At 40.2% G+C, this 23,280-nt stretch overlaps 1 protein-coding gene across 3 annotated transcripts in view; it reads right to left on the reverse strand.

Annotated features, from left to right (window-relative positions):
* Nucleotides 1–4,890: 4,890 nt before the first annotated feature.
* Nucleotides 4,891–23,280, reverse strand: part of kcnh1a (potassium voltage-gated channel, subfamily H (eag-related), member 1a) — a 40,041-nt gene continuing 21,651 nt past the window's right edge. For 2 of the 3 annotated variants that reach the window (XM_086092973.1, XM_086092972.1), the window contains 6 exons: nucleotides 22,164–22,321; nucleotides 20,804–21,075; nucleotides 15,440–15,639; nucleotides 13,877–14,129; nucleotides 10,384–10,580; nucleotides 5,236–8,694 (listed from right to left, as the gene is read on the reverse strand). In XM_086092973.1, coding sequence (XP_085949099.1) covers nucleotides 7,840–8,694; nucleotides 10,384–10,580; nucleotides 13,877–14,129; nucleotides 15,440–15,639; nucleotides 20,804–21,075; nucleotides 22,164–22,321 — 1,935 coding nt within the window. In that variant the 3' untranslated portion in view covers nucleotides 5,236–7,839. Of the gene's footprint in view, nucleotides 8,695–10,383; nucleotides 10,581–13,876; nucleotides 14,130–15,439; nucleotides 15,640–20,803; nucleotides 21,076–22,163; nucleotides 22,322–23,280 lie in introns of all 3 variants that reach the window. The other variant, XM_086092974.1, reaches the window with a different exon arrangement.

Consider the following 23,280-nt stretch of genomic DNA (forward strand, 5'->3'; position numbering starts at 1 on the left):
ACTATACTTCCGGTTAATTGATTAGCCGAGGCTTAATAATATTTTATTTCGAATAGTGACCGTATTCTCTCTGTTTACGACAGACTCTTGACGCATGTCAAGATGCTAATTATCTCAGTCGTGTAGCGCTGATGCTAATTGACAAGTTAGCAAAATGAGTATAAAAAAAACATATTTGGAAAGTTTATTTGCAACGGCGAAAAGGCCCAGTGATGAGACAACACAGGAGCCTATGACCAAGAAGAAAAAGAAAGGTGCATGGACTTACAGCTACAGGTGATTCCCACGCATGATGGACTCTGCGGAGAGAGGCTCTTAATTTAGCGTTATGGTGAGTGAGTTACTCATGGACTTTAGATTTGTTCTGTGGTGCCTTGTTATGTTGGCGCCGGCAACATATTGTAAGAGGCTTTTTTCTTCTCTTCAAAATATTAATCAGGCCATTATTGAGGGTGACAAAATGAAAGTAAAGTTTTGGGGGATCATAGTTTGTTGTATATCTACAGTCAAACTGTCAAAATAGTTTTTGTCTCCACAGTTGGTGACCCCGACGTGATCTACCAAAACTGTCTGTTTACATAGCAAAAAAGTAGCTACTGCCCTTCAAACTTTTGATCTTTTTTTTTATCCCTTTGATCCAAGAAACATCATACTCCCACCCTGTCTATCCCTTGTGTGTCACCATGACAGGCAGTTATAGACATTTTTGAGGTGGCGTCAATTTTTTACTCAATTTCTACAAAATGTGATGTGACCCAGTAAAAGCAGAAAAAGGCTGCCGGTCTGTGGCGACGGCAGCGCTGTCATAATGAGCATCGTTATTGCCCCTCCACATGTAATTGGCTGACACTAATATCACGAGATGTATTACTGAAGAGTTTCAGCCGGGTGGCCGCCGGGCACTTTTTAATGGACGGCATTTATCCTGCGGAATGCACACACTAATTGCTTTTGGGAGGCTAGTTGAGGAAAGCCAAATTTTTCCAGCCAAAATCACACTCAAATGCGCAGCCGTTTAGCTATTGTCATGTTTGCCATTGTGGAAATTATCTACTTCCATAATTGGTTGCCACGGATGTCGCACATAATCATCAACTATGACTGTACAGACAACTCATAATAATAAACAGCTTTTTTGAGTATGTCGATGTTGATCTCATCTCGTTTTTTGCAGCGGAAACTCTCTAACGTAGGTGGGAAACGCAGCATTAAAATGTGGTCATCTCCATGATTTGCCATGAGAAAGGGGTTGCACATTTTTGCCATCTTTGTCATCTGTACTTCAACTCGACAAGGTAACAAAATGAAATTTAGTTGCTGTCAGTAGCTGGTCAAAAAAAGCTTTGTTGTAATCCAAAGGGACGAGCCTTCCTTTAAGTTTCCATTAGTTGATGCGCGCCGTCGGGGATGATCGCGTCTGCGACACTGAGCCAGGATCAGCGTCCAATCCTCTTAAAAGGAGCAGCAAAGTGTGAGCTTTATCTCCGGTAAGGAGATCGTCGGGGAAAATGAAAAGCTGCTGAGTTACATTTTTGGAGTCACACTGCGCTCACACAGACTGCAGTCATCATGTATCTTGTCGTTAATTTTGTGTCAGTGGCCAGCTCAAGCAGAGGCGTAACAAAGTACAAATACATATGATTACTTTTGGAGTCTCATTTCATATGCTTGTTGATTTTTCAAATTTGGCAGGGTCATTAACACTTTTTAGTGTGTCAAATTTACAAAACATTCATTTTAATTTTTACAAAACATTCATTTTAATTTTTAAGTACATTTCAGTACATTCACTTGAATGTATTTTTGGGGGGGGGGGTCTGTTTTTATGAAAAAAAATTATGTTTCAAAGTCAAACTTTATTGTCAATTTATTTATATGTACCAGACATACACAGCAATTGAAATTCCGTTTCTCGCATACGCAGGTGTCGGCAAGACTAAAACAACAAGACAGACAATAGTAAAGTGCTCATGCGCAGTTAAAAACAGGAGTATGAAAAAAAATTGTAATAGTTAATATTTAAGGTGCATTTTCTTGACATATTTAAGGACAAGTGGTAAGTTACAGTTGGCAAGTTCACACAGGTACAGTGTAGCAGAATGTACGGCCTACGGGAATATATAAATAGTTAAGTGTTTGAGGCATCTCGAGGCAGTACATTTTGAGGAATATTTTGGAACAAGTGGTAGTAGAGGTATCAGTCAACAACATAATCAATATAGCCACCGAGGCTAGGACAGTCCATTCAGTAGTATGCAAAATTGCATAAATTCAAGTACAGTACAGTCCAAGAGAAGTGTACAAATGGCGCGGGTGGTGGAGACATGCTAAATCTCTATTTTTGTCTGTCCTAAAAATATATATATGAAAAACGGGGAAAATTACTCAGAAAAACAGAAAGAAAAAAAAATTGGGGAGGGGGATGGGGGATTGTGGGAGTATTAAAAAAACTGGAAAAAAATATTTAAAAAAAACAAAAAAATTACTCCGAAAAACAGAAGCTGAGCTCTGTTTTTCATAACTTTTTTTTTTGTTTGTTTTACCTTTAAACTCCAAGTGACTTGTTGCAGACTCGCTAATGCCGGACACTTTCCCACTTTCCCACTTCTGTAGAAATGTAACTGTTAGCTTACTAATAGGGTAGATGCCACGGACTTCCGACTTCCGGGTTTCACACATCAGCGTCGTTTCCGGCCGCTGATGGTTGTGTTCCAACACTCGCACCCCCACCCCTGCACCCCCCAATCGGCAGGGCGTCTCAACTCTTTGAAATACTTCAGACAACTGAGACAGACACACTACACACTCGCACCCGTTGACGGGAATGCGCAACTGAGGAGCACAAAGGCGGAAGCGCAAGAACTGGGATGTGGCCCACACGTCGCAAACAAGAAACGGAAACAAAGCTATGTGAAAACCAGGAAGTCGGCAGTCCCGCCTCATCCGTGGCATATTGACCTTTTGCACGTGACATCACAGCCCTCATGAGAACGCCCCCTCCGGGACGCCGGACGGCAAAAGAGCCACTTGCCTGTATTTTAACCATTGAATTTCGTACAGCGTAAAGTTCTTTATCTAATCGATTATCTTATAAAATGGTCATATCTTGCTGTGCGGTCGGTTGTACAGACAGACAAAGGAGTAAACCAAATGTTGCTTTTTATCACATACCTACTATCGAAGATGAACAACGTCGATTGATAGCCGAAATCAACAGAAAGGACTGGCAGCCCACAAAGTATTCATGGATTTGTAGCGATCATTTTTTGCGAGGTTAGTAGATAAATGTTCATACATTTTACTAGTAAACGTACACTCTAACAGAGATTGTAACAGAAGTGTCGAATTGCGTGTTTCAAATCACATTAACGAGCCAGATTGTTAGCGTCTACTCCAACTGCACGAACACACAGCTTAGTTTTAAAATGCACCTTCTTCAAAACTATTAAGTGCATTTGACTGTTTAATAATGGGGGATTTTGTCTTTGTGCTTGGAGTTTTTCACTCTGGAGCCGGAGTCATATTAATGAAATTACTGCATAGCTTGCCACTACGATAATCATTTGTTCCATGCTAGTAAACATAGTAACATAACATCATCACAGCGTTTCAATATAGAACGGACTATTTAAAAATAAGTCAGTTAGCATGATAAACAAGTTTTACCTTTGCATTACAAGGTATATTGTCCCCCGGTGTGAGCGTAGCATCTCGTCCCAGAGACTCAGCCAGCGACAAGCTTTTGAATCAGAGGACGGAGAAGAGAAGGAGAAGAGACGGCATTGACTACATAATGATATAGGTCGTGCGCTGTGAATTCCGGCAAAGTCGGCGATTTGATTAACTTGGTAAAAACAGCAGGCAACAGAAGTTAAGGGGCTGTTTTCAAACTAACGATCTCCAAAGTAAATATCGCGCTCTATGAATCCTGACTAAATGTGCAACTTCGACTGACAGGCGAACTTCAGTTGAAGTAGTAGATTCCATAGCGCTATGGGCAATAATGACTTTTAATTTGTAAAATAGCAGTCGCTAAGTCACTAAGTCGCTCCGGGTCACATCCACTTTCATTCTACAATCATTTCCTTCCGCCGTCCGTCATAGGGCAGTTACGTGATCACGGGACGTCGGTGCAAATGGTCAATACCCCATATCATGCCGATCCATTGACATGTTCGTATACTTACCTTAACTGAGCCAGTAAGTGATATAGTTGAAGGTACGTTGGAAGTATGTAGGTAAAAAAAAATACTTCGAAAAAACAGAGCACCAGCTTCTGTTTTTCTGATAATATTTTTCAGATTTTTTAATATTTTTTCCACGTTTATCAGATTTTTTTTCTGTTTTTCGAAGTAATTTTTCCTCTTCTTTTTCTGAATATTCTCCCCCTTGTTTTCCGTATTTTTTATAACAGAAAAAAACCCCATTAAAATGGAAAAAAGCAGAAAAACAGACAATTTAAAAACAAACAAAGCTCACCCCAAAAATTTGTCAGAAAAACATTAGGGTTTTTTTTCTCAATTGAATGCAAACTTCAGTATTTCAGTGTGTACTTTTTTTCTTTTTTTTTTACATAATTATCTTTATTCCTTTGGACAATTTTAAATTAAACAGATTCTCTAAAAACTAAATATTTATCAACTAATTTGATAATTAGTTTTTGATTAACTGATTAACCGTTGCACTGTTAACAGAGTATGAGTACTTTTGCCACCTCTGCTAAAAACTTCCAATACAAAGTGAATGAATAAAAAGGTCGCCGCAATCCATTTTGTTACGTTGTCACTTGGCAAGTTGTGTTCTTATGTCACCGTGTGACATTCAGAGGTTGCACGTAATGAGATTAGCCGCACGTTAATCCACAGTTTACACCCACAAGTAATCAATTTATTTCATATAGGCATGATGAAATTTACTATGTCCTGCATTAATGTTACAAGCCACGTAAAAGCTTTTATAAAAATGAGTATTGGGAGAGGGCGAATAGAGTTCCTAGTTTGTGTGCTTCTGCATTATAAATTCAATGATTTATTTATCAATTTATTGAGGGTATTTTTCTCATGTGGCCACAAATGAGTTTGCCTCTGACGACAGGCCAGTTCTTTATTTTTAGTCAGCTGAATTTTTGATGGAAAAAAGAAGGAAGTAAAGCGTTTTTTCCTCTTTGCTGCATCCTTTCCTGATAAAAGACAAGTCATGTAAAAAACATAAATTATCTATATGAATATAATGAATAATATAAGAAGGGTGCTTCTTCTTTGACACGGGAAAAAGTGAGTGCAGAGTGAACCGTGTTACCGCGGCAATCCTGCAAATAAAAAACATTTATTGGTTTTAGGAATACAAATACTAGTAAATGTTAATATATATTACTTATATACATAACCTTATATGCATAATTACTGTTTGACTCCAGGCTTTACATTATTGAGGGAAAATGGTTATAAATGTTCAAAAAAAAATTATTCTCATTAGTTCCATCTCTGAGGTTTGTTTTACACTTCTATTAGACTTTAAATACAAATAAAATCTTAATTGGTACTTAAAAGAGAGCACACACAAGTTTATTTGTAGACATGATTTTTATTTAAGTGGACAGTCGCTGTCTGAATAAAATACCATTTGTTACAGGGACATTTTTATTATTAATGATAAAATCCTCATAAAAATAATCTGCATTTTCATATACAGTAGTTGTAAATATTTGGGGGATTTAAAAAAAAAAATACATTGTGTGGAGATGATTTGCTGATGATCTACATCATCCCCCATCGTAAATGATTGGCAACCTGATTTCTTCCTGTCCACCATTCCAATAGAACATTTGCAAACATATTTGGTATTAATCTCAGGAATAATGCAATTTATCCCATAGGAAGATTTTTTTTCTTTCTTTTTTTTTTTTACACAATAAATCCTGCATGCAAACCAGTAGCACAAAATATAAATATTATTATGTTTCTCCCACAAAATGCACCTCCCCCACCGTCCAACTTGGAACATTTGAATCCTGCACTAAGATTAATAGTGAAAATGATATATAATAATATAGAAATCTGTATTTTGATGCATGCTATGTGAAGGTATGCATGTGGTTGTTGTAGTGTTTCAGTGGGAGATGACCAACATGGGATTTAAACGCCCACTACACTATTAGAACTGCATTCCATTTGTCATTTGGCATCTCCCCCCCAAACTGTTAATCACACTGGTCGCCGTCAAGCCTGCCGCTATATAATTCATACCCATCCTCGCCGCCGCCGTAATAAAATGTGTACATCACTGGGGAGGGCGTAACTCTCAACTGTCCTCTTATAACGCAAATAACCTCGCTTAATCAAACCTGTCCAGGTATTTATAGTACCTTTTTTAATGTTTGTAAACAATTGGCGCCAGGGTACATCCGGGTGGCAGAGAAATGATTGGCTATTGGCTGCTAACCTGAACGGAAAACGATGACAAAAGTGTGTGTTTTTTTTGTTTATCTTATTTTTAATAATTGGAATTAATCGTGCGTAATCTGTTGTTAAACAAGATAAATCAAGTGCATATCCGGAGTAGCCAATTCTAAAATGATTCCTGACTGGAAGACATTTTCTCATGGGTATGTATAAAATGTTTGGTTGCATTGTCTTTCTTTGCTTAATTTAGCAAAGTGGCTAGCCTGCTAGTCTACTGTAAGAGTCCCGTGAATAACACAAATTTTTTGTTTTGCAAACAGAGGAGGGGTATTATACATGGGGCTTAATACGAAATAGATTTTTTTTTTCACTAGACGTAGGGTCGTTTAATAAAGGCAGTACCTAGGGGTTGTAAAAAAAAATTACAAATAAAAAAAAACACTGATTTATAGCACACTTTATACACAACGTAACTCAATATGCTTCACATACTGTAATGAAAAGTTAAACAGTTACAGAGTTAAATAATTTTAAAAGTGAAGTAAGAAAACAATTAATTACTAAAAGAGTGTATAGTACAAGAAGAACATTTTAGAAATCATGATTTCAAATATACTTTGAAAGATCATAGTTATGGGAAAACAGCATTTTTTAACCTGGATTTAAAAGCATATACACTTTATTGATATGTTTGGAATCTTTATTCATTCATATTATTCACTCCGATAAAGGATACCAGCAAATCGAGGACCTAATTACAGTAAACACAAGTTTGATTTTGGAGTTACGTGTTATTTACGGGATTTTACGGTAACTCATTCACTGCCATTGACGGCTATAGATGTCGAAGATCCATTTCTGAGTTTCCATCACGTCTATTTCTGACGGAACTTAACTGTCGAACTGTAAATTATGACCAGCGTTCTGTCTCCCTTCCAGGCAATTAACCTCACACATCATATTTCACTGACACTCTCCACATCCTAACTACTGCGGTAGGCTAAAATCATCATTCAAGCCATTTACCCTGTTTTCACAATCGCTTTACCTTGGTCAAATGTTTACTTTGAGAATACTTGCATCGCTTTTGCCACCCGGTAGTACATGTTGACCCCGTGGTGAAAAGGTTTATACTTGTGACATGCAAGAAATCGTACAGCGAGTCATGCCGTTTGACTTCAAAGCTCTCAAACGTTTTGAGCGCCGTGCTTGGTATCTACAGATAAAAGGCCGTTCGGGTTAACCCGTGCCAGGTTCCGCCTTTGGTGTCTCGACCATGGCGTTCCTGCGACGAAGGCCTACGCGTCTTTAAAAGACGACGCCCGGTTGCCTCGTCTAAAAGGCGACCTCGCCCCCACCCCACGCCAGTGTGGCCTCAGCTAGCCCATTACCGTTACCGGATTGCAGCTGAGTTGACAGTAAAACGTCCCTCGAGGGTTCAAGAGAAGATGTCCTCCTTGTCAGCTTCTGGCGAGGCGGGTCTGGAAAGGTCAAAGAGAGCTTGCGGGGAGCCCACTGTGGGCGTCCTGGCTTTCAGGAGCTGCAAGGCTTCGGCCAGCTGCGCCTCCAGGCCCGACATTCGGACGTTGAGGTTCTTCAGGTCGTCCTTGAGCTCGAGCTTGAGTTCTTGAAGCGAGGCCTGGAGGGTTTGCTCGGGGATGGGGTAGAAGGAGCGCCGGGTTTCAGGCGGCTGCACGGGACTGCGGTCCTGTGGCGTCAAGCGGAAGTCGCTGACTTTGTCAAGGCGCAGGTCGCTTTTGGTGATGCCGCTGTCGCACGAGTCTGTCTTCTTCAGGGACAACTGCGACTCGTGGCCCTTGGTCCGCTCTGGCAGCGTCTCCATGGATTCTGATTTGGACACAGTTTTCCAGTTGTCCGGCTTGGCTATGGACTCCTTGAAGCGGCCCCAGCCTTTGACTTTGCCCGGCTCGGCGGCCCGACCTCCCACCAAGGAGGCAGGAGGCGGCACCTGGAGCTTCACCTTGTCCGGAGGGGCGCAGCTGGGGGGCGAGTGCGCAGATGACGACGGCGTCGCCGGGCTTTCTGTCACTGTCACGATGCTGGTGGTGGCGATGATGGCGGTCTTTGGGACTTCCACGTAGACCGGTCCCTTCTCCACGTCGTTCTCTTCACTCGGCTTGTCCGTAGCCGTGCGAGCTTCTCGCTGCTGCCGGAAACGCTGGAAGAGTTTTCGCACAGGGTGGTCGGGCGGCAAGTTGAGAGGGGCCTCGTTTTTCCGCCTCTGCCGCTCCTCTTCCTCTCGTTTCACGTCGCTGATTTTTCGGAAGACCATCTAAAAGAGAATTTAGCGCGCTATTGATTTGGAATCATTTTCAGTACAGACATAAAACAAGGAAAGTTGGCATAATGTTGAAGTCTGCATTTATTCTCCTTTAATCATAAAATATTTTCTCAATATTTATTTAGAAAATATTTACTAAATATTTAGTAATCAAATATTTTATAAACATTTAGTTAGAAAATATTTACTAAATATTTATTTATAAAATATTTTCTACATATTTAGTTAGAAAATATTTAGAATTTTTTTTGTAATAAAATATTTTATAAATATTTATTTAGAAAATATTTTCAGGCAGCGACTTGCTTTACTTTAAAACCAGTTCCCGAATGTCTCTGTAACACGGTTGACATGTGTCAGCCTGTTTTGAGGGGGGCTGTCTATTCTCATGCTAATAAGAGACTGGGCATGGGCCAATATTAGATTCTGATAGTATGATAAACGTCGATTGGCTGGCAACCAATTCAGGGTGTACCCCGCCTACTGCCCGAAGCCAGCTGGGATAGGAAGATTTTGTTCTATTATTTTCTATGACAATGCACATTAATCAAAATAATCATAATCACAGCAAAAGTGCATCCTTGTTTGCAGTGTCTTTTTGGTCTTACTCCCTCCCTCCCTCCTTCGGGTGTAACCTCTCACCCCTCCCCTTTTTGCTCGCCAAGAAGGAGAAAAAATAATAATTGGAGGCAATTAACTTCAAAGAGACAAATTATTTACTCAACTCTGCAAGCAGCCAATCATATTGTGCCCTTTTTAGAAGTACCCACACCCATGCTGATGACAGCCAGTATTAGTGTTAATTAAAACCTTGACTTTTTAATATCATGGTAAAGCATCATACTAGTTAGTATTTGGCCCATGCCTGTAAGAGACTAATCCCTATCTACTGTGCAGCCACCATAATAATTGGAGGTGGAGCTAGGAGATTGTGATGAGGCAAGCAGCCTCACTAGCCTGAAGTGTAAAGGGCCAGTAACTCAACTATCTGTATACAAGATATTAAAAAGACCCTTTTGCATAATCTAATCCATTCCTTACAACGTGTAGGAGCTGTTTTTTCTTGAGGTGAGTTGGCTGCAAGAACACAAAGCTCCGGCAAAGTTCCAACATTTTGACAGTACTGAAGGTTTTTTCGTGTGTGACATCATGCTGAACATGAAGCCAAATGGGCCGAAAGCAGTGAACCTCAACCATTTTTCTTGTCAAGTCTTACTTGACTAACAAGCGTATCGGGCTCAGGATTTCATCAGTGACCAATACAACCTCGGTGAGCAGTTATTCAATCTACCTCAGGAGTTCCCAGCAGGGTGTGTCGACGTATAGCGCAAAAAATAAAAAACCTCCAACACCCCCACCCTACCCCGCTGCCGGCCAAGCGTTATTTCAGTGGCGCAGATGAGATTGCCTCTTCATAGGCTGGCAATTCAATCTCAGCCTGGCTCTCTCTTGGGCAGGGTGACCTTAATATGAATGAGGTAATGATTGGTCGCAACTGTGCTTGTTCAATTCAGACTTGAAGGATAGGGAGGAGGGAGCAATTTTAAAATATGGAGCCAATTTACCGTCGCTGTCTGTCTGCACGAAGCTGAAGTCGTCTGGCTGCGCGGACGGCTCGCGATCCCGCGGGATTCGTTACGGACGGCTGGCATTTTTGTGGGCACGGGCGACGTCACTCACCCTCTTGCGCAAGTTGTAAGTGAGCAGCAGATTGCGGGAGAAGTGATTGGAGAAGGCTGTGTAGAACTCGAGCACCTTCTGCAGGGCGTCACGCTTGATAACATGGAGGTCGCAGTACGTCAGGGCGCGGACGTTGGCGCAGGCCTGAGCCAGCGTTACCTCCTTCCAAAAGACGTCCCCGAAGACATCCCCCTTGCCTGTAGTAAAAAGAGAACAACGTTAAAGCCGGGTATTTTCTCTCCCAAGACACACGCTTATGGGATTTAGTCTCTCGGTTCGGGAGCCACTGTCTAATTGCTTTACACAGCCCGTAGGATTATGCTCCTGGACGGTCCTCTTATTTGCACTTACAAGAGTGTTTGGCTTTGTGCAGACAATTCTAACACACACTGCCTGGATCACTACCACTGTCCTGTCCTGGCCTCACCTGTCCTGTTCTATGTCATACTTTCCTGTCCTCACCTGTCCCGTCCTGTGTCATACTGTCCTGTCCTCACCTGTCCCGTCCTGTGTCATACTGTCCTGTCCTCGCCTGTCCTGTTCTGTGTCATACTGTCCTGTCTTATTTCTAACTTGTCGCGTTCCTTTCTATGCTATATAATACTGTTGTTTTTATATTTATTTAGTTAACCTTTGTTTATCCCGATAAGGCAGTTGAGAACAGATTCCCATTTACAATGCTGACCAGACAGCAAAGTGAAACTGAGCAAAATAAAATAAAAACATCATACATATACAGCAAACTGTACAGTGAGATAGTTCCGTATTTATTTACATAACACATTCCATTCCATCAATAGGACCTGCCATGGTGAATAAAATTTTTAACATACAGTTAAAAACAGGTTCAGACACTTTTAATTTTACTTTTTAAATGCTAATATTGGGGCGAATAAGGTGCGTTTTAATATTTGTAGTATAAGGTAAGATGTTGATCTGTGCAATGAGTCTGGTGGATCTATCCTGCTACATCTTATATTTGTAGTATAAGGTAAGATGTTGATCTGTGCAATGAGTCTGGTGGATCTATCCTGCTACATCTGTCTTGTCGCCTTCCTAGCACTAACTTACTTGTTGTTATTGTTGCCATATGCTATTGTTGTACTGTTCTTGTTTTGTGTTCTTTTTTCTCTGCCTGTCTCCTTTCAACCCTCATTCTGTCCCACTGCATTTCATCCATCTCAATACAAATCGCAACAGAGGGAGTGTGCCATCCTGCATGAGTAAGCAGCCAAACAGTAGGTCTTTTTTTCCTCCCCTAAGGTTGGTAGGTCGGGTCTGGTCTGCATTCCCCCCGCCCTAGGGACGAGATCTTGCCCGCCTCCTTGCGGGGCTTCATTATCCTCTGTGTTGTGTGTGTTCTGCAGCACCATTAGGCTAATGAGATTTTGATCCACAGTACTAACTTGTTTATCACTGCAGGCTGGGCCGGCGAGGTCAGCCGTACTGGCCTGACAGCGTATTGACTTTTTCAAGAAAGACTTTGGGGGGGCTTATTGGAAGCATACGGCGGCAGGACGGTTTGCGCTGATCAATCAAGTGGTGAAATAATTGATGACGTAAGCTGCTAACATACTACTGGGATTACTAAAGGAATAAAACATTATTTTATTTTATTATTATTCTACGCAATTCAAAACAATTCCTATGGATCTTACTAACATGGCTTCAACATGCTTTCATCCAATACCCCAAGGATAAAAACTTAGAGCGTACTTTTCACCCTCTTATAATAGCATTGCTCTCATGCATGTCTCGTCACAAAGCCTAAAAAGGTGCACATGAGCCCCATAAAGGCAGTAAAAGGATACATTTTGTCGTTATCACCAAAGCGACATACTGTAGTTCCACAAGAATTGTGTGGATCCATGTATGTGGCTCATTTTGCAAGAACATCTCCAAACACGCCACTCCACCCCCTTACTTTATTTGAACAATTAGTGGCTATCCCAACAACTCTGCAAGGATCGAGAACATAAGTAGGAAGTTTCTTAAAAACTGCCGCCAAGCGTGTGTGCTGAGTATACTCGTGTGAAGTGCAAGTTTATGACTCAGAAAACAACAAGCTGCTGGCCTTTCAAAGCAGTCGGGAACATTTCAAAAAGTATTGGTAGGCAGAAAAAAAGGATCAGAGTTCTGGAAATGCGACTAAATGGCTTCTTGTGCTCTTGCAGATAATAGATTCCGTGGCTTTAAGATAAGATAACCTTTTTAGTCCCACAAAGGAGAGATTTGCAATTTATCTGAGTACAGAGCAACGTTTGAGCATTTGTGACTGGTTGAACCTCACGTTCTCTTCAAGTTTCTGATTTGGTCCTAATTGGAGACCGATTATGCATTTATTTAACAAGTTAAAATTGTTTCCATCGGTCGGGCTGAATTGTACATCTATTTTTCTACACCTCACTGAACTCAGCCTGTTTTGAGGGGGCTGCCCTGTTTCATACAACTGAGGCCCTAATCACGATATACAGTCATTTCTGGACTACAAGTCGCTACTTTTTTCACTTGCATTTGCACTATAAAGGAAGCGCAAGAGCGTCAGGCAGAGCAAAACAAACCAAGTGAGCCCAAATGCAGCAGGAGAGACAGAATGAGAGCGAGACAATTTGCACCCTCATTATGGAAAATAAAGTAGCGGGAACCCAGTGCGGTAACATTAAAAACACCTGCGGCTTACAGTCAGGTGCAGCTTATATGTGTAGTATTCCCAAATTTAGCTAGCGCGGCTTATAGTCAGGTGCACCAGAAATTACTGTATGTAGATTGTATTCACCAAGCCGCCCAATTACACTTATATGACACTTTCTGGCCTCAGTTTTTATCCTCGCTTAAATCAGCCTATGTCATGTAAATGAACAACTACTGCTACTACTACTGCTATTGGCCTCATTTTGACATCACAATCTGGCATAATTCAGAACACCTTGCTTACAGACACATTTTCAGCTCAACACACAACCACAAATGTCTAAATCGCTGGCAACAAAAGTGAGTACACCCCTAAGTGGAAAATGTCCAAATTGAAAAAGTGAATATTCAATTTACAACATGTCCACTTTAACTCATTCACTGCCATTGACGGCGATAGACGTCAAAAATTAATTTGAACTATATCTTAGTTTCACATTTTTTTCCACTTTTGTTAACAAGAGTATGAAAACCTAGAAAAAATTGTATTGTACGTTTAGAACAGATATAAAATTTGCGATTAATCGTGAGTTAACTAGTGAAGTCATGTAATTAATTACAATTAAAAAATTTAATCGCCTGATGCCCCTAATTAAAAAAAAGAAAAGAAAAGATTATTAAAAATTAGGGGCGTCAGACGATTACATTTTTTATTGTAATTAATCCCATGACTTCAATAGTTGACTCACGATTAATCGCAAATTTTATATCTGTTCTAAATGTACAAATAAAAAAAAGAAATAGTGTTAATATTGAATTTTTTACGTCAATGGCAGTGAATGAGTTAAAAAGCCAAACTCACCTAGGATGGCCACGACCTCGTCATCCTGGATGACCTCCAGTGACCCCGACACTACAAAGCACAGGCTGTCCACGCTCTCGCCCGCGTGGTAGATGAGGTCGCCGGGTGCGCAGTGGATGGTCTGGAATTCCATGGCCAGGGCTCGCAAACAGCCGTCGCTGGCCAGTCTGAAGGCCGGGTGCTCTTTAAACACCTTCCGGTTGAGATGAACGCAAATGTCGGCCCGCATGTCTTTTGGACAAATCTGCAGCACCTGAATGGCAAAATATTATTTGCTATATTATTACAGCTAGGCGACAATATTGATTTTCAAAACGATATTATCCATTGTGTATCATTTTCACAGCACACAAAAGCAGATTATCTTGCCGGCCGATAACAACAACAACAACACTAAATTCCGCGACAGGACTGAAAACACCTGCCGGGCGTGTTGTTAAATCGGCGCTCTGCCTTTCAAACTAATCTCTTTGAAGATGAATGTCACAGACAGATTAGGTGCCATTTTTAGAGCCTCTAGTCGTGGCATCCTTGTGGGCGCACACAAATATGGTGTATGTTTCGTTTGGGTGGCATTAAACCATACAAACCACCCAATGCACATTTTTTAGTCAGAAGTCAGAAAATTCAAATTTTTCTGGAATACGGCATTATGTCTTGTCTGTTGTTGTGTCTGGCAAGAAGCTTTCAATGTTTAAGCTAAGCTTGTGAAGATAAACTCTCTTTTTTTTTGTGCATAAATTTTATCACAGACCTATTGCTTTAAATATTGCCGCTGTAAAAGATTGTGAGTAACATATTATACCTGGCTTGTGGATGGCATGTTTTGGGTATTTAATAGCATAAGAAAGATCAGACTGTTCAACTGATGCTGCTGCTGCACTATTTTATATTCCATCATTAATTTTCCCTAAAGGTTTAAGCAAATATATTCAAGCATTATTGAATAATACTTTTCAACTTGCCTAATTAGGAATCAAATTATTGTTGTTGCACTTTATGAAATTGAAAGGATTTGTTATGTATTATCAAATTACATTTTACTGTATTCTTGTTTTCCTAAGAATACAAAATATTGTTGTTGTACATTACCTAAAAAGAAAGGATTCAAGTTGTTATGTATCATTTAATTACATGTGTCTGTATCTTTAATTTCCTAAAATGAAGACAAAGTATTAATGTTGTAATTTCCTAAAAACAAAATATTTGACCTGAGATTATTAATTTACATTCATCTACATGCTTAATTTCCCTAAAAAGAAGCTAAGTTAGTGCTGGTGTCCTTTCCCAAAAACAAAAAAATAAAGCTGTTTTGTATTATTAAAATAAACTGGTTTCTGGTGTTTCTTTCCTAAAAAGAAGAAAAAGTATTGATGTTGTACTTACATAAAAAGAAAACATTGAAGCTGTTGTATATTAAATTACACCTGTCTACCTTCGCTTCCTAAAAATGTTGCACTTTTCTAAAAAGAAAAGAATTACCAAGAATAGCCAAGGTACTTACTGAATTGTGATTTTTATTTTTATTTTTTGATTTTGGCGGGCACTTTTACAGCCGCGTACCTTTTCAGTGTCGATGCCCCGCGACATGGACCAGGTGGACGCGATGTAGTCCATCACCCGTTCGCTCAAGCCCTTGGGCACCTGGTAGAGCTTGAGGAAGTCCCGCACGCTGTTGAGCATCTCGTGGTAGCGGTTTGTGTTGGCGTACATCTGCTGGAAGATGGTGGTCACGTTACCGAAGATGGTGGCATAAAGGAGAGCTGCAAGAAAAAAGAAAAAAGTTGTAAAAAGACACCTTTTTTTTTTTTTAAAGGGAATCATGAACCCTCGGACAGTCGGTTTGTCAGGAATTGCAATCATGTTCATTGGTCTTTTTGACCCGGTAACTCGATTACTAACGATGAGTTCACTAAAATCCACATGACATTCTTTCTTTTTTTTTAATTGAACATTTTGACATTTTTTATATTAGGGATTGTTAATTTAACAAGGGCCAACCCTCCTGTTCTGAGTCAAATTGACCCTGAGCCTTCTCAAGCCACACATATTCAAAGTCCCAAATATTACAATGTAGAATGTGAGCATGGCAAGCCCAAGTGGAGAAAAATAATAACTGCATCACACATATTTTTGTCATATTTTTTCAGTTTGACATAACAGGAGGGTTAAACATTTTGACGTTTACGCCAGAATTCATTTTTCCACCATCGGGTCAGAGAAACAAAATGAAGACGTGGGTGCACGTCTCTTAGGCAGCTTGGTTGTTAAAGCCATCTCAACAGCTGGCTAGCATCTGTGTGGATCAAAGTGCCTCTATCTGTGTGGATGTGTGTGCGTGGTGGCCTAATTAGCCCTTCTCCAGCAAGGGTTGGTGAAGAGACATGCCAGCCTCACATTTCAATTATCCTCTGATGCTGATGACAGTAACCTGTGTTGTGTTTGTTGGCGCTGCGGCGCGCAATCAAAAGTGCAATCAACACAATATTGCTAATTAAAAAGTACTCCAAACTCCCCCGAGGAGGACCTCAGACGCTCATCTGTGTTATCTGACATCGCATATCCTACTTCTGGAAAACAAAGGGAAGCAAAAAGGAGTCTTATATCTTATAATCCTTTTGCGGGTCAAAGTGATTTTTTTTTTCAAGTAAGAAGATACAACTTTTGCTGCTGTTGTTTTTTTTCATATTATTCATATATATTTTTTTTGTATTTTACATATTTTGACTGGACAAAAATGTCTAATTTATTAACTATTTTTTGCGAATATAGAGCCATTGTAAAACTGCATAATGTCCAAAATAATTAATAATCATTAATATTTGTCAACTGTGGGCCTGCGAAGCCCTTTTGAAGATCTTTTGATGATCCTAAATTTGACTTAACTTGAAATATGTTGCTAACTGAGCATACAAACTAGTGTATTAACCTTGAAATGTCAAGAACATCATAAACCAAGGCCCCTCTGTATTTGTTGTCATGGTTTAACATGGACATTCAGTCACCAGCATTTCCGGTATAGCGACGAAACAAAAATAACAAGATGTGGACATTCTTGGCAAGGTGGTTGTAACAATGCGGATCTATGGAGACATTTGAAGGTACTTAAAAGACACTTCGTTGTCAGCCCCAAGCCAAGAGTTGCTATGGCAACAAGACATATGCTTAGCATACCCCCCCCCCCACCACCACCACCACCAATCCCTTCATCGCACTGTGATCTTATGCTGGCAGCACCGGTATCCAGCGCTGACGTTAAAAATAGAACAGTATCAGGGCATCCATATTTCATAGCCAAGCATAAAACGGACCACAAGTAAAATTGCATCTACACGCGCATCCTCCCGGGGCTGGTGGCCTTTTTTCTAATGACGCTTTAATGGCATGATTTCTATTGAAATAGCAGTGTAACATTTAGGCGGCCGACAAGTTTTTCTGGTTCGCCTCCTCTGCTGCTGAGATGGAGAAAAGAAGGCACAAGAATAAAAGGGCAGAGAGGGAGGTGAGGACTAAGGATGGGTGGGGGGGGGATAATCGGTCTCTGGTCAGCGGAGGTGTGATGACTTGATGGGCTAAGGCGGTCACGCGTAAATAGCATCGCGACACTGCGGCATGGGGGGGGGGGGGGGGGGTTGCCACGCTCCTGGCTGTTAAGACCTTTAACATAAGTTAACGTCTCGAGCAAAGCAATCAAGACGATTGAGGTCTCAACCATAAGATGGAGGGAGTTCTTCTGAAGTTTCCAATATGAAAGAACAAATCCAAACTTTTCACACCATGGGCCACCAGTAAGACTAACATTAAAATACAGTAGTTAGAAAGTACAAGTGTTTATAGTGAAATAGACAAAGATTTTATTGCTAAAAAAAAACACGTTAAAATAATATTAATAAAGTATGTATATACTGTACTACACAAAAAAAATTATGTAATAATTAAACCTAAACCTTTTTTTAAAGATTAAATGCAAATGTTTTGATCTGTACTCAGGAAGTGATTTGTTTAGACCACTAGAGCAGCTGAGAATCGTTATCAGGCTTCTCCAGAGCTTGCTGATGAGCTGTCATTGGAATCAGATGTGTTGGAATAGGGAGACATGGAAAACAGGCTGCATTGTGTGCCGCGAGGACTAGTGTAAAGAAACACTGCACTAGAGGGAGCTCTCATGCTAGCCTGGCAGGCCACACGGGTCTGGACAGGCGGCCATAGACAGAGATTCGGCTGCGTCCCAAAACAGGACGGCCCAATCAAATGTGTCTATTTGCGTGATGTCGTCTTCGTGAGCAACATCACTCTTCAGTCATCAAGTTTTTCCCGCAACAACGACATTCAACAACGACGTCATTCACTACTGTCTATTTTTACTCCGTTTCCGCAAAAAATAAATAAATAAATAAATAAAAGACTTCAACGAGTCGCTTTAAAGACGTCACGTCCACTCTTCGCTCATTGGTTCAGTCCACTGTCTGTTAGCTCAGGTTTGCCCCACCTCCAAAATGCGACTGATAGGGCGGATGACCAGACTCACTCTCCAGCAAAGCCAGGCTACTCTCATGCTACTATTCTTATACATCACTTTTTGGGGGAATCACTGGACCAGTCGATTATGAAACGGTCATATCATCTTTACTTTTTTTAGTAAGTAGAGTAGTGGTCATCAGCAATTACGTTAAAAAAAAAAACACACTCACGCACAATCACTTTTCATGAAAGGGAAAAATTAGGTGCAGATCCATTTTTTGTTTTAGTTTTTTAGTGACATTCTGAGATTCATTTTCCCTCAAATCATCTGTGAATAATACATTATTAATATTTAACATCAAGCACTGATATGTGAATAATTCAAAGTAATAAAGATTACCCTTTGCTACAATTATGCCAATGATAATTAGTTTTAAAAAACGGTTTTATGACCCAAAAAAAATTCACGTGTCTGAATACGTTTTAAACATTTTTTAGGAGTAATGTGCACTTACGATTGTAATGATTTGTTTTCATTATGCTAAATTATGATGTGAATATTTTCTAAGCAGAAATATAAAGATTATCTTTTTGTCCAATTATATTTATGATTTGTTGAATTAATTTTTTTAGGACTTTGTTTTTTATTATGCAAAATGATGCAACTTGTAACTTGAATATAAAACATGGTACAATCCTGCCTGATTTGTTTAATTATTTTTTATTATTATGCTACATTATTACAAGTGAATATTTGACATAATTATGTCCGTGATTTTTGTGTGTGCAATTTAAGAATAACATTTTTAACCGTTTTTTGTTTTTTTTTAATATATGCTTTGGGACAGTTGTGTTTTTCCTCATATAAAATCAGTTTGGCATGAAAACGTTTTACTTGTTTGATACCCATTTTTTTCCAGACCAATACGGTACAAATATTCACTCTTGAGTACTCAATGATCCCAAGTACAAATACCGCGAGTACTTTTGATGAATACAATTTAATTTAACACAAATTACAAAAAAATTAAGTGAATAAAGAAAGTCACAGATTACTTGTGGCTGGTATCAGCAGCCTTCACTACCCGATACCTTAAAATAATACCGTTATCGGCTTGTTAACGATGCCTGGAATTGGTACTCGCCCATCTACTTTTTACCAGTGACAAACTTTGCCATAGAACCTCAACTAAAGAATGTTATAATGTTTTGCTGTATACTTTCTTGGTTTTTGTTATGATTCCAGACATTTCCACACATCAATCAGTCATCTTAACAACAACTTTCAAGCATATGAGGAAGGTTTTCCATCCAAATTAGGATTGTTTGTCCTTGGTGGCTGTATGCACTCTACTGAGAGTCATAATAATTTTACAGTGGTTTTTTTCGTATCCTATCAAAGGCATTTGTCTGGATTTATTCCCCTTCAGCGCAGCTTTGCTCAGCGTAAAACCCTCCATATTATCTAAAAACGCTCCTCACCAGCCTGCACTGTGCCTTCTTGCGGGTATTATTTTTTACGAGACGTTTTTATGAGAGGCGGCGTGAGAAGCAAGCCATGCATCACGCTCGGCACATCTTAATAATTCAGCAGCGGGGCCGACTGGAGCTAATGAGTCCGATGAAGGCAAGAATAACACAGACGCTAAAGGCCAACTGTCATGTAGACAGACACCAGGCTGTATTCAAAGCATCACTGCTTGTGGGAAGTCACCAAGTGCAAACTGTTACTGTACTTAAAGACATTTTTTAGTTTTAAAAACCTCATTTGAGATCCTAACTTTCAAACATAACTCAACACTTAATCAACTTTTTTTTGCTGATAAACTGTATGAATTGGTGTCTACAAATGCTGTCTACATGTCCTGATCATTATTTTTACATCTTAGTACATGTTTGTTTAAAGCTTGATTTGGGGACAAAAAACGTGTGTTTGGTGCCACCTTAAGGTTAAACACTGAGATAAACACTGAGATGGCTGTTTGTCCTCTCATTACACGAGACGATACATACTACATCACATGTTCCGCATGGCGCAGTCGCCCCCGCCACCCACCGGCTCATTCTCGTACACGCCTCCTTAAACAGCTTCTTAGTGAGTTGCTGCTGTCAATCACAGCCAGACCATGACAACCCTCTTTTCCACCTTTCTCGCCATGACATACACACAGACACAGCCAACAACGAGGCATTCTTAAGTGGACATGGCAGTAGACTATCCAAGCGGAAGATGCATTTTTGGAGCGTAGCCTGAGCTAGCTAGCTACTGCACGTCACAATTGTGCATGATAAGCTCTGATGCTAACAAAGACACACTTATTTTTTAAGTGGGTGATTAGCAACTCATGCCAGAACCTAAAGAGCGCCTGAAAAACTGATAACTGAAATGGTGAATAGCAGAAAGAAAAAACTCTGAATTCCTAAAAATGACCAACATCGAAACGCCACCCAAAACGACGCACTCACATCCGATCATCATCATGGCCACGGCGAAGATCTTCTCTCCATCCGTGGTGGGTGCGATGTTGCCAAAGCCGATGCTGGTCAGGCTGGTCATGGTAAAGTAGAGCGAGGTGATGTAGACAGAGTCCTTGTTGGGGCCGCCCTCCCACTTGCCCGAGCCGCTGGCGTTAAAGCGGTACGGCGTGCCCACCGTCTCGGCCAGGATGTACAGCCAGCTGTCCATGCGCACGATGTTGGTCTCCTCATCAATCACCTCATAGTCGCCGATGCTGTACCTGGAATCGGCGATGATCACAAAAGTTGGGTTTAGTGTTAATGGGTGGCATTGTGGAGCAAGCTTTGTGTGTCGGGGAGCAGCTAAGAGTTTTTAGTGGAAGTTAAGATGAAGTTTCATCATGTGCGTGTGCATGCACACTGGCAGTTAAAAATAATTTCAATGATCTGTAAATTTAGAAAGATTATTTTATTTGTAGATTTTCCCCCCCTCTCAGCACACTGACAAAACCCGAGGATCCAACACACACAAAAAGAAACAGTCAAAACGAAAGAGATTTCAAGTGACAGCATCGCTGTCATCCTAGGTAAAGGCAGGTAACCTTTTTTCTTCTTCTTTTTAAGCTTGCGGTGCAACCATAGCAACCGCCGACACCGCACTGTGGGAATCCGCACAGCAGCTATTTTTTACTGGGGCTGGGATTCATGTGACATTTTATTAGGGACAAAAGGAATGCATGTAAAGCCAAGGGTGTACAAAGTATGGCCTGTTCTTTAATCAGGCCCATCCAGCATCTTAATTCAATTTGTTGCAATTAAATTTATCCGAAAATGGATTAATTAAAATGTTGTGATTAATTTAGCTCATTAAATAATTGTTGACGGATGCAATAAACAGTGTCAGCGACCTATAGTGACTGGCAGAACAATAAATGATCCTCCACTAGATGGCAGACGGTCCAGTTAACCTGGTGTCATTCCAACACCAAAATAATAGCGAAGTGTTGAATTACAGCCCACATTTCACACTGTATATGTACATTTGTGGACTGAAACTAGTTCATAATTATTTCAGTATGCATACTCTTATGACATTCTTGTTTTCGTGATGTATATAAATTGTTCTAATGTAAAATATGAAACTTGGCCCAATGAAGGTTTGGCAGCAGTAGTACCCCCCATAGAGATCATTAGACTTCACAGGCAGTACACATTTGCATAGCAAGAATGAAAAAACCTCCATAAGGTACTGAAACGTACGTTTACTATGTCTATGCATGGGGGGGGGGGGGGGTAATTAGCACGTAATTAGCTGAATGGGTGACCTTGTTATGATTATTGGATGATTACATGTATGTACTGTACGTACCAAATGCAGGCCAACCAGTGAGCGGCCAGGCCGAACACGCACACCAGCAGTACCAGCACGGCGGCGCCGTATTCGATGTAGTGGTCCAGTTTGCGAGCCACTCGGCCCAGACGCAGGAGCCGGACCACTTTCAGCGAGCTGAACAGGCTGCTGATACCCTGCAGCGGAAAGACAAACAGGAGGAAAACATTAGTTCAAGTTGAAAAGTTGTAATGCAAGCCCACAAACACGCTTTGGTTGGAACAGCATGCCAAACTAAGCTAACTATCCACATAGTTAGCTTGCAGCTTAGCTACAGGGGGCTAGGTTAAGCCACTGAAAAGGACTGATAAGCTAAGCTAACCATGTTCCGTATGTAGTATAGCTAAAGTTAAAGTTGAGCAAGTGGGAATTCAAACAAAACAGTGGCGGGAAGTATGACTCAGAAGTAGCAAACAAATACAAAGTCTTAATATTGTAATAAACTAAGCTAACCATCTAAAGTGGAACAACTAAATTCAAATTATCGTTAGCCCGTCACAAGGTGTTTTATGTCTTGTGTTAGCATTAAGCTAGCAGGTATTGATAAGTTATGTAGTTTGATTAGATACCAATAAATTATCTTTATATTATATTTAAATTTCAACTGGGAATGGCAATAAACATCTTAAAGCAAGCAATTAGCCTATTTTTTGAATAATTGTTCACTATCGGCTGCTTTTTGTGAAGTTCGTTGCCACCATCTAGTGCCCGAAAGTCCAAGAAAAAATATTACTTTCCATTATTTCTGTGGAAGTTGATGCAAGTTAATGCTGGGGGAAACTGTTTAAAAGCTTGTTTCGTATTAGGAGAAATAAGGCAAATCTCAGAAGGGGAACAAAACAAAAGCAATGCTCATTTTGAATGGCAATGCAATTTACTTTTTCTGTAAGCAAGAGGGAAAAAATGGATTAAGATTACATTTTTGTGAAAAAAGATTTTAAGACTGTATCACAAGTTTTAATAGAATGGTTTATAAAGGTTTTATGGTTTACTTTGTTTTTTGATAGAGGTTCATCATTTGGCTATATTCCACCATCTTAATCCTGCCACATACATTATTATTATATTAAATGACAGGCTCTGACACTTCACACAC

This window comes from Leptonotus elevatus, chromosome 13 (assembly GCF_054856555.1).
Source record: "Leptonotus elevatus isolate MCC_2025b chromosome 13, RoL_Lele_1.0, whole genome shotgun sequence".
Taxonomy (NCBI): Eukaryota; Metazoa; Chordata; class Actinopteri; order Syngnathiformes; family Syngnathidae; genus Leptonotus; species Leptonotus elevatus.